The following is a 14,320-nucleotide window of genomic DNA, read 5'->3' as shown; positions in this document are numbered from 1 at the left end:
TTAAGAAACTGGAATGTGTCCAAAGAAGGGTGACGAAAATGATGAAGGGTCTGGAAACCATGCCCTATGAGGAACAACTTAGGGAGTTGGGGATGTTTAGCCTGGAGAAGAGAACGTTATGATAGCCCTGTTTAAATACTTGAAGGGATGTCATATTGAGAAGGGAGCTAACTTGTTTTCTGCTGCTCCAGAGACTAGGACCCAGGGCAATGGATGCAAGCTCCAGGAAAAGAGATTCCATCTCAACTTTAGGTGGAACTTCCTGGCAGTAAGGGCTGTTTGACAGTGTAGTGTAGTCTCCTTCTTTGGAGGTGTTTAAGCAGAGGCTGGATGGCCATCTGTTGTGGATGCCTTGATTTAGATTTCCTGCATGGCAGGGGTTTGGACTGGATGGCCCTTGCGGTCTCTTCCAACTCTATGATTCTAAGTTTTCCATATAGTTCTTTCACAGAGGATAAATTGTCATCCTTAGGGGAAAGAGGAAGTGAAGATTATCAAGTTTTCTCTTTGATTAAGGATTATTGTTCTTACAGACTAGTTAGCTGAGTCTTCAGTCCCTGATACATAGCATTAATGTTCTTGCTATGCTTGTGAAAAATTATTAGAAGTTACTTAAAAGCTGTTAACAGTGGCACATGCACACATACCATGCACACATTCTTCAGTTCCTCTATCCATGTTTGTGTTTTCAATTTATCCTAGAAGATATGCAATGAACTTAAACTGCTGGAAGAAAGCCAGCTAGTCTCTGAGTCCTACTCAATGCAAAATGAGTAAGAAACTTTATAGAAACAGCAGCTAGAGTTATATGATGCACATATAATGAGCAGTCAGCTTTCAAAACTTTTTGGAGTATGATAACATATGGTGATATTGGTTCTAAATTGGTTACTCAAAACTTCAGTTTTGCAGAGAATGCATATGTGTCAATAATCTTTACTTATAGTGAACTTCAGACAAATAGAATCTCATGTTCATAACCGCTTGTTTGATTTCTGTCTGAGGAGTTTATCACATGGAGGCACATGTGCAGAAACAGGATTTTAAAATCCTCTAAATACCCGCAAATGCAGATTGTTTTTCAGACATACTGGCAGAAAGAGAAATAACATGAAATGGAAAGCTGACATAAACCACTTCTTTCTACTTTTGGAATTTCCCTGAAAGTAAAAAGGAGCGGATTTTGTCAGTTTTCTATTCGGGTTATTCTTGCGTTATTTCTCTTTCACGCAAATGTCATTATGCAAAACAACCCATATTTGTGGTTTTTTTCTACTTTCTGTTCCAGTTAACCCCGAACATCATGTGAAAAACAACCTGCAAAAGCAGGTTGTTTTCACTTTCAATCTAGTTTCTGCATGGGATTTGTCCCATGTGATAAACTTCTTACTGCCTATTGAAGTAAGTCATGGTTGCTGCAATCTGCTTCTGCTTTGAGAATTCCCCTTGATGTTATCCGTTCCCTGTCCTCCTTTTCTCCTGACTCCTCCAGGCTTTGGAGGGGAGAAAAATCACAGCCCGGAAGACATTTTCAACATTTAAGCTAGAAGAATTTGCCTGAAGGAGGAAAGCTTGCTGATTGTGTTCACTAATTTTTCTCCCTTAACATTAATTATGCTGGAAAGCCTGCTGGCTGATAGCCTTAGCACAAAAAAAGTCTGATTGCCTTGCTCGATTCTTCATCCAATTTCAGGCTGTGTTAATGTCCTTGAAAATTCTGGGTCAGTGGCTGCTTGTTTGGGATAGGAAATTCTGTTCAGTTTAGGTCTGTTCATATAGTAAAACGATTTAAACTGAGAAGTGAAACATAAACATAGTGAATAGTTTCATAAAAATTTATTACCATCATATAAACTTTGACAGTATTTTACTCAGTCATATATTGTACGTACGTGTAAGGATTTTCACTTCACTGTGAAATATTTAACTTCTTCAGGGAAGTGAAGATTATAAATATAGGGTGGATTCAGAGAAATCCTAATATATGTTTTGGACAGAAGGTTCCCCTTCCACTTAGCTGAAAGCTCCCTGACAATCTCCCCAGGGCTGAATTGCTGAATGGAATAAGTGTTGCTGCGGGAAGACAGAACAGAGTAGAAGTAGGAATTACTAAAAATTCCCTCTCCTAAAATTACATGTGTGTAGAAAACCTTTAAATATTTCTGTATCTGAAGTGTTCACAATGCTTAACAATATTTTAGACAGCATCTCTTTAGACATCTCTTTCTATAGTTAGTACTGTATTATCAAATTCAGCCCCTTACGTAGTCTTAGAAAAGTAACTTATCTAAGTTACTTCTTAGTAATTTATTAACTTAGGAATTTAGTAATTTCTGAATAAGTCAAAAATAAATAAATAAACAGACTAATAATAGAATTACAATGGACCCTTGTTATAAGCTGGGGTTTGGTTCCAAGATCCCCCTATGGATAACAAAATCCGTGGATGCTCAAGTCCCATTAAATATAATGACATAGCAAAATGGTGTCCCTTATAAAAAATGGAAAATCAAGGTTTGATATTTGAAATTTATACTTTTTTTGAACATTTTCAAACCATGGATGCTTGAATCCGTGTATAAAAAATCCGTGTATAAGAAGGGCCGACTGTACCTTGTGTGATAAGAAAGATAATAATTAGAGAAGCAGTTAAGTCATCAAGCACACAATCTGCTTCCTAACATTAAACATCTAACTTTATATTTTACATTTCATTTACATTAAAATATTAAGTTAGGGCTTGGACAGACGGCTCTTTGTACCGTCCTGGGCCCAAACTAGGGCTATGGTAGAGTGGAGCAACCACATGCTCCCAAACCCTACTACATGCCCAGTGCACCGTCTTGGCATGCCCCCGTTTACACAGGGCTCACCACAGTGATGTCCGCCGTGCACAGTATTTACATGATACTGCGCACAACAGGCATCATAAAGCCGCACTGTGGTTCTTATGGCACCTGTTCTATTTGTACCGGGTTGAGGCATGGCGTGTGGGTGCCGCATCCCCAACCAAGCGCTTCCAGGGGCAGCACAGAGCCACCCCTGAATGGGTTGTTTGTACAGCCCCTTAGATACTATATTTGGACAATAGGTATGCTGTAGATCTGTTCGTATTGCATGTATTAAAGCTGTCAAAATCCTAAAACTGATAGCACTAGTGCTACAGTTATGAACGACCAGTATCCTTCCCCACAGCTTGGAAGAATTTTTTTTTAAATAATGTGCTTACATTACTTTTTATTTTTCAGATTGTAGTAAGTTAACTTATAATTTTAGGAATGATGAATTGTTAATACTGTATGTTACATTTTTGTTATTTACAGTGGTACCTCGGGTTACGAAATTAATTCGTTCCGCGGCTAATTTCGTAACCCGAAAAACCTTCGTAAGCCGAATTGCCATAGGCGCTAATGGAAAAAAATAGCTCTCTGCTGCCCTCCGGTGGCGAAATAGCGCTGAGGTTTTTTCGTAACCCGAAAAAACCTTCGTAAGCCGAAACAATAAATCCCTATGGGATTTTTTCGTATCCCGAAAAATTCGTAAGCTGGGTAATTCGTATCCCGGGGTACCACTGTATTGTTATTTTACCAGAATAGTCTTTAAAATATCAAAATGGCCTCCAGTCCCCCCAAATAGGCCCCCATACAATATTTTTGAAATAACATTTTAGCATTTTTGCTGCATCAAAAGTTTAATGTTAACACTCATCACATTACTTTGCAAAGTTAGCATTACTCTTGTTACACAGCTCCTGAGGGGTATATTACAGTTACCTTTGTTACTCATAAAACCTTATTTCCAAGTTCAGTTCATCCCCAACTTTTTTTTAAAGGTTATTGGCAAATATAAAAGCATGGTGAAAATAAACTATTGTTTATACTATTATGCTGGCCTATCACTAAAAAAATGCTACTGCCTTGCAGTGTTGTACTTGAGCCCAAACAGAAACCATTACAAGAAAATAAATACAGTATGTATGTTGTGGCCCAATTCATTATTTATGAAAGATTTTGCCTGCTCAATTTAGCACGTAGCAGCATACATGGTGAAGATAACCACCAGCTGATTATGAGCAGTTTAAACTCATTTCCTATTTTCAAGAAGATCCTTAGGTTCAAAAATCTATCATTTTGTGAAACATGAATGATTTATCTAAAGAGGACCCTTAGCATTTTGTTTTCTGCAATTGGAAACGTTTTAAAAAAAACAATAAAGAGATAAGCATTACATCACACCTAATTAATAGTGATTTGGATGCCATAAAGAGTGCTTAAAAGAATACAGACTGCAAAAGAAACTTCAAATCCATTTTAAAATTGTAGGTTTTGTTAGTGAACTTGTTAAAGTGCAATTCATTTTTAACATATCCCATGGCAGCAGAATCATGATAGATAATTGACAGAACCAAATTAATAGAATAGCAGAATAGTAATCATTCTGTTAATAATAGAAACGACTTTCAGTTTAGCTTGAGAAAGTGGTTAATCTCCCATACTTGATCATTAACCACAAAAATACAACCATTACTCTACTCTGAACTACAGACTTAGACCTAACTGTAAATATATTTTAGAGTATACTTTAGAGTAAACAAACTGCTTTGTGTTTCTAAATGTTGTAGGATTATAAATGTGTGTTTATATTATGTGTATGCAAAGCCATTCTATATAAGCCAGGATGAATGAAAGCAACACTGTGAGAAAATAACTCTGAATAGGGTTAGTAGAAATACAAAAAAGCCCAAGCAGTTAAAATACAGTAAATTAAGAACCACAAGAAACTATGGCGGGGTACAGACCGCCCCTTTGGGGCGGCCTGCACCTGCCCCTTTCCCCGACAGATCAGGGCCTGAGCTGCCATAGCGGCAGCCCCAGAGGCCCCGATCTGCTGCTTTTCCTGGCCTCGGAGAAGCGGCAAAAGGCTGCTTCCTCGCAGCCTGGAAAGGGGTGTCCTTGGGGCTTCATGCCTCAAGGACACCCCAACAGCGGCAGGGAGAGAGAGAAAGGGGCTCTCTCTGTATTGCTGGCACGGCTGTTTAAAAGCTGCACCAGTGATACATGCGGCGGAAGGAGCTCCAAAACAGAGCTCCTTCTGGTGCTGCTGAAAGAGCGCCACAAGCACCCTTCAGCGGCACCAAGACTTAACAGCCGCGCTGCACTGTTTGGATGTGACGCGGCCGTTACGCCAAAACGGCGGTGCCCATGTAGACAGGGCGCCACCATTTTTACGTACTCAATATGTACTAGGGTTAGGGAGCGTCTAAAAAGGACGCTTCCAGGCAACCCTAGCACGTACTGAATACATGCTTAATGGCCTGTCTGGACAGGGCCTATATTATTTTAGCAGCTGTATTACTGAATGGGCCAGAATATTGAAAAATAAAAATTACAGATGCAGTAATATGTTCAAATTCCTGAATCCAGAAAATGTAGCAGCTTCAGTTTTGCACTGGGTAGGATTCAGTGACTACTGTAGTTCGCTATTCCTTCCAGCAGTTTAAACTCATTTCATATTTTCAAGGCCAAATTGAAAATGCAAATATGAATAGAGTGACTGAAGAATGTCCCAGAGGAGTGCTACACTCATTCCAGGGTCAGAGTTTTCCTTAAAGAAGTTTTGCATCTCCTGTTTAATCTTTGTCACTACCTTGCGTTTTGCAAATAGTGAGTGGTTTAACTTCCAAATAAATGGATAGTGGGAAGGCTGGCCAGAAAAGTTGTTGTTGTTGATAGCTGCCCTTGAGTCAATATCAGCTCATGACAATCCTGTATATGAGACATATCCAAGCCCCCTATCCTACACTGCTTTGCTTAGGTCTTGTATATTAAAGCCCATGACCTCCTTATTTGAGTCTAGCCATCTGGCATGAGGTCTTCTACCTTTCCTAGCATTTGTCTTTTCTAATGAGTCATGCCTTTTCATGATGTGGCCAAAGTACAACACTCTACTTCTTCATTTTAGCTTTCAGGGAGAGTTCAGGCTTGATATGTTCAAGGACCCGTTTGTTTGTCTTTTTGGCTGTCTACAGTATTCTAAAAACTCTACTCCAACACCACATGTCAAACGAGTTGATTTTCTTTTTATCTGCTTTGTTCACTGTCCAGCTCTCACATCCGTACATGGTGATGGGAAATACAGTGGCTTGGACAATTCTAACTTTGGTGCTTAGTTGTGTATCTTTACTCTTCAGGATCTTGTCTTGTTCTTTCATAGCTGCCCTTCCCATTCCTAGTCTTCTTATTTCTTGACTGCAGTCACCTTTCTAATCAGTGTTTGATCCAGCATTTGGGAAATCTTTAACTGTTTTGAATTCTTTGTTCTCCAGGCTGAATTTATGTATATTCTCCATAGTCATTATTTTTGTTTTCTTTATGTTCAGCAGCAAGCCTGCCTTTGCACTTTCTGCCTTGGCCTTCCTTAGTAATTGTCCTTCACATGATGTTTTCCACAAGTAGTATGATGTCATTTGCACATCTTAAATTGTTGGTCCCCCCCCCATCTTTAGTCCTCTTTCTTCTAAGTCTAATCCTGCTCTTCATAGGAAGTTTTCTGCATACAGATTGAACAAGTAAGGTGGTGAAATGCAGCCTTGCCTGACCTCCTTGCCAGTTAGGCACCATTCTGTTTCTCCATATTCTGTTCTAACAGCAACCTCATGTCCTAAATACAGATTTCTATCAGGACTATCAAATGTAGTGGCACTCCCACGTCTTTAAGGGTGTTCCATAGCTTTTCTTGATCTGTGCAGTCAAAGGCATTGCTGTAATCTATAAAGCACATGCTCATTTTCTTTTGGAATTAAAAAGACAAGACATAAAAATAGGAGTGTGATCTGCATGAAGGATGGGCTGTATTTCAATTGTTTTCATTCACTGTGTTAAGTTGTGTGAGGTTAAGAAATGAGCTATATAAAAAATGAGTAGTGCCTGGAAGTGAAAAAGGAGTAATCACTTCTCAGTGGATGATAAAAGTGCCAGGCATCAACTACCCTTAGCTTATCCAATTGGTCAAGCAATTTAGCAGGAGGATGATTTATCTTTCACAAATGTGTAGATTTATCCAAAGCACTATTAAATATCACATTTGTGTGCCCACCTGATATAATCCCCTCTTCTATGAATGGGTCAAGGAAGACAAAGAAAACCATTATGAAGTCTTTCCTTGGTTGGGAGAGTAGTAGGACTCCAAAGCCAGTCCTGTCAAGATTTGCTTCACCAAAATGTATCTCCAATTTCTATCCTCAAAACAATTGCCACCATAAGGTTACATGAGAACATTAATTAATTAATTAATTAATTCCTTTAACTGAGAGGCTGTACAGACTGGGGTTATATGCCGGCCTCAGGGCAGAGTGGGAACATGGCATACACACGCCCCAACATTGCCCTAATGCCACTGTCACACCGTGCGCCTGTTCGCATGGCGGGCAGTGTCATGTCATTCCTTTGGCACTGCATCCAGATCATGCAGCACCAAAAGGAGCGCCAGATGGTGCTGCCACCGCAGCAAAGGTGTCCTTTCTGTGGTTCAAAAAGGAGCTCCTTTTTGTAGCTCCTTTTTGTGCCGCAGAAATGCCAGCTCGGAGCATGGCATGTAGTTGCAGTGGCCCTGATCCAGTACTGAAAGGGGTGACCTGTTAAGCCCCTGAGCTACAATGTTAGAGCTGTCTAAATAAGTCATAAAGTCTTCATTTACCTAATCCCATTGGTTAAAGACTTGTAAGACCATGGCAGCAATGTAAAATGACACAGTTAAGAATTACAGTCGGCTCTTCCTTTACGCAGGGGATCCGTTCTGGACACACACACACACACACACCCCGTGTAAGGGAAAAACACATACGCTCAAGTCCCATTAGAAATAATGGGGCTTGTACCTGTGGCGCACCCCATTACTTGTTCTGGGGCGCGTTAGCATTTTTTATAACACAGGCGCACTGTAATTCTCTCCCCTAAAACAGTGGTTTATTAGCAAGATTACCTCTTTAGCAAGCGATAGAATCAGTCTTCCTAAAAGAAATCTTGGTAAATGCCCCAAAGTCAGTACTTCTTTTATTTCACCAATTTCTAGCCACCATCACCACCACCACACATTAAGGTCACCATTGTTTAATTGTTGATGCTTCTCATGAGGATCTTTAGGTTCAGTAAGGACTATAGATACAGTATCTCTTCCATTTGACCTAACATTATACACTGTATAAGGAATTTGTCTAGATATTGTATAACCAATTTTAGAGGGAAATGTCAGTAATAATGAAATGTAGCTTACCTCAGTGCCAATGTAATTAACTGGAATTTACTTCCCTCCTGCAGAGTGTCAGGTGAGATAGCCTGTAAAGTTTAAATCTTGAGCCTTGATACTGAAGCAGTTAGATCTTACTAAGCAGTTTAGCCTTTGGAGAGAAGCTAAAGAGCTAGGGATGTTTTGGTAAACTGAGTTTTATGAATAGCCAATAAGTAGGTTCAATATCAATGAGATTATGTCATTGGTTCTTTAAAATTACTAGTTAAATTGTCTTGCCCTTTGAGGTCAAGGGAGCCATCCTCTTCCATTTATACAGTATATCCAATGCAATTCTCTTATCAGTGCTGATCGTGAGGGAACAATATTAGAAAACTTAATTCCTGACCATTGCCCACACTGGCTGGGAATTCTGGGAGCTGTGAAATCCAAAACATCTGGAAGACCAAAGAGTGAGAAACTAAGGGAAATGTGAAGTAACTTTGAGGAGGTCAGTCTGCTTCATACATTACTGGTGCAGAGAGGCAAACAGCAAGTTTATATATGAATTCTGTGTTGGCTGAATCAAAGTAAGCCTTTCTGAATATATCTATTTGCACACATCTGCCCTGGTAATGGTTTATTTCTGAGTTTTCAAAATGAGGGAAATTCAGTTATCAAAATCCTGATAGTTTAAGATCAGAGTTAAGGCTGTCTCATGTTAGTGCAAGCACTACAGACAGAAATTCAGAGTTAAGGATGGTGCTTTGTCTGATGACCCTTGCGTTCAATAATAATACTGTGTAATTTGAAATTTCAGAAGTTGTATGCACTTGTAATGTAACCTCTCTACACCTTTTTCTTGGTTTTTCAGGCCCAAATCTAGATGGGAAGAATGGAAATACTGGGACCATCAGAGATGCCCTACATTGTCCTGGTCATGTATTATCTTATGAAGCATCTGTGCCTTACTGTATTACAGGAATCTTCCTGTGAGTTGATCCATGCCTGTTATAGAGAGGCAGGGTCTCCGAGGTCTAAAAGCTAGTTTGTATGGGAGCAACTGGTTTTGAGACAGCCTGGTCCTAAACTGTTTACAGTTTAAATCGTAATACCATTACTTCATATTGAGCCTAGAGACAAATGGGTACTGGGCAACCAGCATATATATAATAAGAGTATTTGGACATGGCAAGGTGTTTGAAGCTCATTCTGTTTGCAACAGCTGATGAATTTGAGCTGTGAATAGGAGATTCTGAGGATTAGCAGATGGATTTACTCACATTGCTCAACACAATCACCCTAATCTTATTACAGTTCTCAGATTATTTAAAACAAGTAGTGATTCTATTGGGGATATTGTTTTTAGAGATCTGTTGTGCGCTAAGTGCTGTGGATTGGCACTCTTGTTGAGATCATTTGTTCCCACACACCTCATTGAAATAAATTGTATTTTAAATGGTAATTATTCTATATTTAGTAAATTTCAACTGCTGCTGACTACTAGGGATCATAATAATTCAATTTTACATTCCATTTTTAATGGTAAAGTGATGTGAATACTTCATTAGAAACTATACTGGAGATTTACTCAAGCTGTATGTTTAACAAGAACTATCAAAGAAGTGTCTTTTATTGAAGAGGGGTTTTATCTCATTTTTAATAGAGGGAAATTGGTTACAGAAATAGTTTTCCCTGTGAATTCATCACACTTACATATCAAACCATGTAAAATACATCCACCAGAGTTCCCTCAGGCACAGAAAATACACAGCATCTAGTTGGCACAGAAAAATCCAATTTCCCAGCACTTTGTGCAACTTGGTCTAGCTGTTTCTGGTTCTGTTCTAGCTGAGGGATATTAGGCAAGACTTTTTCTCTCTTTGTGAGTTCTGCTTACTGGAACTGTGTTCACATGTTTTGCCTACTCTGCTTGTTGACTAGGACTGTGCAGCCTTTGTTATGCTCTAACTGTGGTGCATGTTTGTGTGTATATGTGATTATTGTATGAGCGTTAGGGCACAGGTGGGTAAAGGATAGCCTGCTAGATGTTGGACTGCAGCTCCCAGATTCCTCATAATTGGTTGTGCTGGCAGTTATAGTTATAATTATTCATTTTAATGGTTTTAGTTGCCTTTTTATACTATGCTATTTTGAGAATTAAGGCTAAGGACTGACAAATATTATTATGGATCAAATTATATCCATCCATCATCATCTGGCCAATAGTAGCAACAATAATAACTATCACCACCGTATTAGTGTTAAATAAATAAATAGTAATTAATTTTAAAAACAGGCATGCTCTGTTGTAAAATGAAAAAGGAAGAATTTGATGAAGAGGGAGAATTAATTTGTTGATGTGATGTGTATTGTTGTGTGTCTTTAAGAAGTTTCTGACTTATGGTGACTTTAAGGAGAACCAATTGCGGAGTCTTGAAGTGTTGGCAAGCAGCTTTATTAGAAACTACCTGCCATTATACTTCTGTGACAATATCCGAAAGTGAGCCTCTGCAGTTTGTGCTCCCTGCATATCCTTCTATGCGAGTTTCCCACTGGACATTATATTTGGTGCTCCTAATAAGTCCAAACCTATTATTGGTGCGCGCACACACACACACACTCATTCTTTCTTTTGCAGTCAATCCCAATATTTTCTAACCAGATTGTGTTCGCTATTTTTATAACAGTTGGCTAAAGGAAGGAGACTAATTTGCACATTTACATTAATCCTTATATTAATGTGTTCTAGTAGGAGTAAGCATTTCTCATTCCCAGAAAACTATGTTTCTTGCTACTTGTGTTTTGGTATCCAGTGGGAAATTCCTTGGTTTTATTAAATGACTGTAGTGCAATATCTGTCCAACAGTTTATAACCACTGAGTTGCCCATTTGGGCTGCGTACATATTTTGTGATCTGCATAGATCATGAAAAGCTATGGAATGTTCTTAAAGAAATGGGAGTGCCACTACATTTGATAGTCCTGATAAGGAATCTGTACTTAGGACAAGAGGCTACTGTTAGAATATGGAGAAACAGGATGGTTCCCAACTGGCAAAGGGGTCAGGCACGGCTGTACATTATCACCATATTTTTTCAACTTGTATGCAGAAAATATCATACAAAGAACAGGATTAGACTCAGAAGGAGGAGGAGTGAAGGAAGGAAGGCACATCAATCTAAGATATGCAGATGATACTAGAATACTAGCAGGAAAGCATCATAGGTTTGGAACAATTATTAAGGAAGGTTAAAGAAGAAAGTGCAAAGACAGGCTTATGCTGAACATAAAGAAAACAAAAATAATGACCACAGAAGACCTACATAAATTCAACTGAGATAACGTGGTAATAAAAATAGTTAAAGATTTCCCATACCTTGGATCAAATATTGATGAGAACGGAAACTGCAATCAAGAAATCAGAAAAAGATTAGGAATGGGAAGGGCTGCTATGAAAGAACTAGAAAAGTTCCTAAAGATATACAACTGAGCACTAAAGTTAGAATTGTCCAAGCCGTTGTACATCACTGTGTATGGATACGAGAGCTGGACAGTAAAGAAGATTGATAGGAAGAAAATTAGTTCATTTGAGATGTGGTGTGGGAGAAGAGTGCTGAGACATCCAAAAACACCAAACAAATGGGTCCTAGAACAGATCAACCTGGAACCCAAGAAACAAAACTGAGGCTGTTGTACTTGGCCATATCATGAGAAGGCATGACTCATTAGAAAACTTACCCTGATGCTGGTCACCTTTGCGGGCTAGGAGGGAATTTCCCCATGTCATTTGGAGTATGGGTTTTTGCTCTCCCAGGTACTGGGTTTGGAACATTTATTCTTGTGTTATGTTATCAGTATTAGATATCTAGCTTATCTCTAGATATTGTTTGTGCTGCAAGATATTCTTCATTGTGTTTTGTGAATGTTTCCTGCTGTAGCACAGTGTGGTAACTGGATTTATGCAAGCGGTTGTAGGAGCACCTCGTTGAATGTTGTGTAATCCTGGTTTGGGATTTAAAAAACCTCCTATTAGGCTTACTAGTTTCATATTGTAGAGCTACATATAAAATACCTTCCTTTCTCTACATGCCTCCTAATAGAGGTAGTCTTTACTATCTTTACTAATATAGATATTTTGCACATAATTGCAGCTTAATGAACAGAGGCTAAGATTGGCATACCATTTGTTCAAACTTGTCCGAATGAAATTTTGGTCTTATATGTTTCCTGTTGAGGAGGTATATAGGACTCTGTCCTTTGGTAAATGGCTTGGACATTTTTACATTAAGATTACAAGCAATCAAAATGCAGACATAGGACTCTTAACAGTGTCACTTTTCTTCCTTTCTCTCCCAAAAGTATGATTTTGGTACTATCTTTGCCCAATGAAGAAGCCAGAGACGTCAAAAGCTAGCATAATGAATTTTGCACCAAATAGAGGTAATATCATAATGTGGACTCTGGATTTTGTTTTATGGTTGACATGGGAACCTCTGCAATTCTTTAAACAGCATAATGAAGAAGCATTAAACATACTTTTAGCACTGAGTGAAAACTGTGGTCAGCAAAACAGCTGTAGTCTAGTGTTAGACATGTCTAGATGTCTTCATCTTTTCTTTTTTTGAAGTATCCAGACATCTCAGTGAAACCACTACAGTCACCAATAACTACTGAAGCCTTTATTGCAAGTTTTTTTTTAAATAACCCACCAAGAAGTGTTAAATTGTGACTCTAATTTTTTTTAAAAGAATAACTTCCTTTTCCTTCTCATCATTTAAAGCTTCTTTATATTAATGGGAATCTTTCCTTCTTTATCTTCTCGTTATACTTTTGCACTTTCCTGTGTTTATCTTAGTGCTTTTACTTTTGAGGGACATTATGTATTGGAACAAGTTTGAATTGTGTAGTAAATAACTACTGTATGTTCCGTTTTGCTCTGATTGACACACCTTAAAATCAGTAATAGTTCTCAAAGAAGGGTTAAATAGGGTTCTTTGGCACTTCATTAAAAACACTTACATAACTTGAAAATATTTTCCCTTGTTGCTTGGGTCACTTAAAATTAGACTAAGCAAAGCCTTGAACACCCTGTAGGGGATGAACAATCCTTTCCTGGCTGAGGTGATGGATGTGTATGTGTGTGTGTTTGGCTTTGCAAGTATTTTCTCATTTTCTGATTGGCTTAGATATGTAAATGATTTGTCCATCAGTTTTGAGTCTGTTGTATTTTCTGCTTTTCTTTGTAAAGAAACCCCATTTAAACAACTCTCCGGGGATAAAGGCATATGTGCTAGGTGACAGACAGTAATGTTCAATATTATTTCAACTTTATGGGGTTGGGTAATGGCTTAGGTTCCTAAATTGACAACATATAGTGCATATAATAGATAGATAGGGTTTTTTCTAGTTATTTGGAATTTGATTTGTTTAACACGTTTCCTGAGCAATGGGGAAAAGGAGGCTTGAAATTACTGTATTGTCCATTGTTTTCATTCTTTGCAGATAAAGTCCTGCAAATGACAACAGGGTTTACATCAGCGGTTCCCAACCTTTGTTGGGCCGCGACCCCCATTGGAGACGAATGTCCCACCCATGATCCCCCTGATAGGTTGGGAGGCCAGGAAGGGGCAGGATTTCCGGCCGCCTACAAGCCCCAGCAGGCTTTGCGGCCAGAAGTCCCGCCCCTTCCTGGCCTCCCAACTAATTAGGGACGCCACCAGGGGAGAAGGGCGGGACTTCCGGCCGCAAAGCCTGCTGGGGCTTGCAGTCCTGTCCCCCTTCTCCCGGTGGTTGCCTGGCAGCCGCGGGGAGAAGAGGAGGAGGCAGCCCCCCCTTTCCTTCCTCCCTGTGGTTATCTGGCAGCCGCGGGATGAAAGGGAAGGAGAAGGAGGACCCCCCTTTCCTTTCTCCCCGCGGCTGCGACACATCCGGGGGGGGAGGGGAGGAGCAGGAGGACCCCCACCTTTCCTTCCTCCCCGCGGCTGCCAGACAGCTGCGGGAAGGAAGGGAAGGAGCAGGAGGACCCCCACCTTTCCTTCCTCCCCACGTCTGCCAGACAGCTGCGGGAAGGAAGGGAAGGAGCAGGAGGACCCCCC

General features: G+C 39.6%; 1 protein-coding gene across 2 annotated transcripts in view; it reads left to right on the top strand.

The window, feature by feature from the left end:
- The window catches only part of CNNM2 (cyclin and CBS domain divalent metal cation transport mediator 2), a 147,399-nt gene that overhangs the window by 54,152 nt on the left and 78,927 nt on the right, over nucleotides 1-14,320 (top strand). Inside the window, exon 3 of one of the 2 annotated variants that reach the window (XM_042459816.1) lies at nucleotides 9,098-9,215. The exons of the other annotated variant lie outside the window; for it this stretch is intronic. Within the exon in view, the coding sequence (XP_042315750.1) occupies nucleotides 9,098-9,215 (118 nt within the window). The remainder of the gene's footprint in view (nucleotides 1-9,097; nucleotides 9,216-14,320) is intronic. 2 annotated transcript variants of the gene reach the window in all.

The sequence above is a fragment of the Sceloporus undulatus genome, chromosome 3, assembly GCF_019175285.1.
Source record: "Sceloporus undulatus isolate JIND9_A2432 ecotype Alabama chromosome 3, SceUnd_v1.1, whole genome shotgun sequence".
NCBI classification, from domain to species: Eukaryota; Metazoa; Chordata; class Lepidosauria; order Squamata; family Phrynosomatidae; genus Sceloporus; species Sceloporus undulatus.
This window is presented reverse-complemented; position numbering and strand designations above follow the sequence as displayed.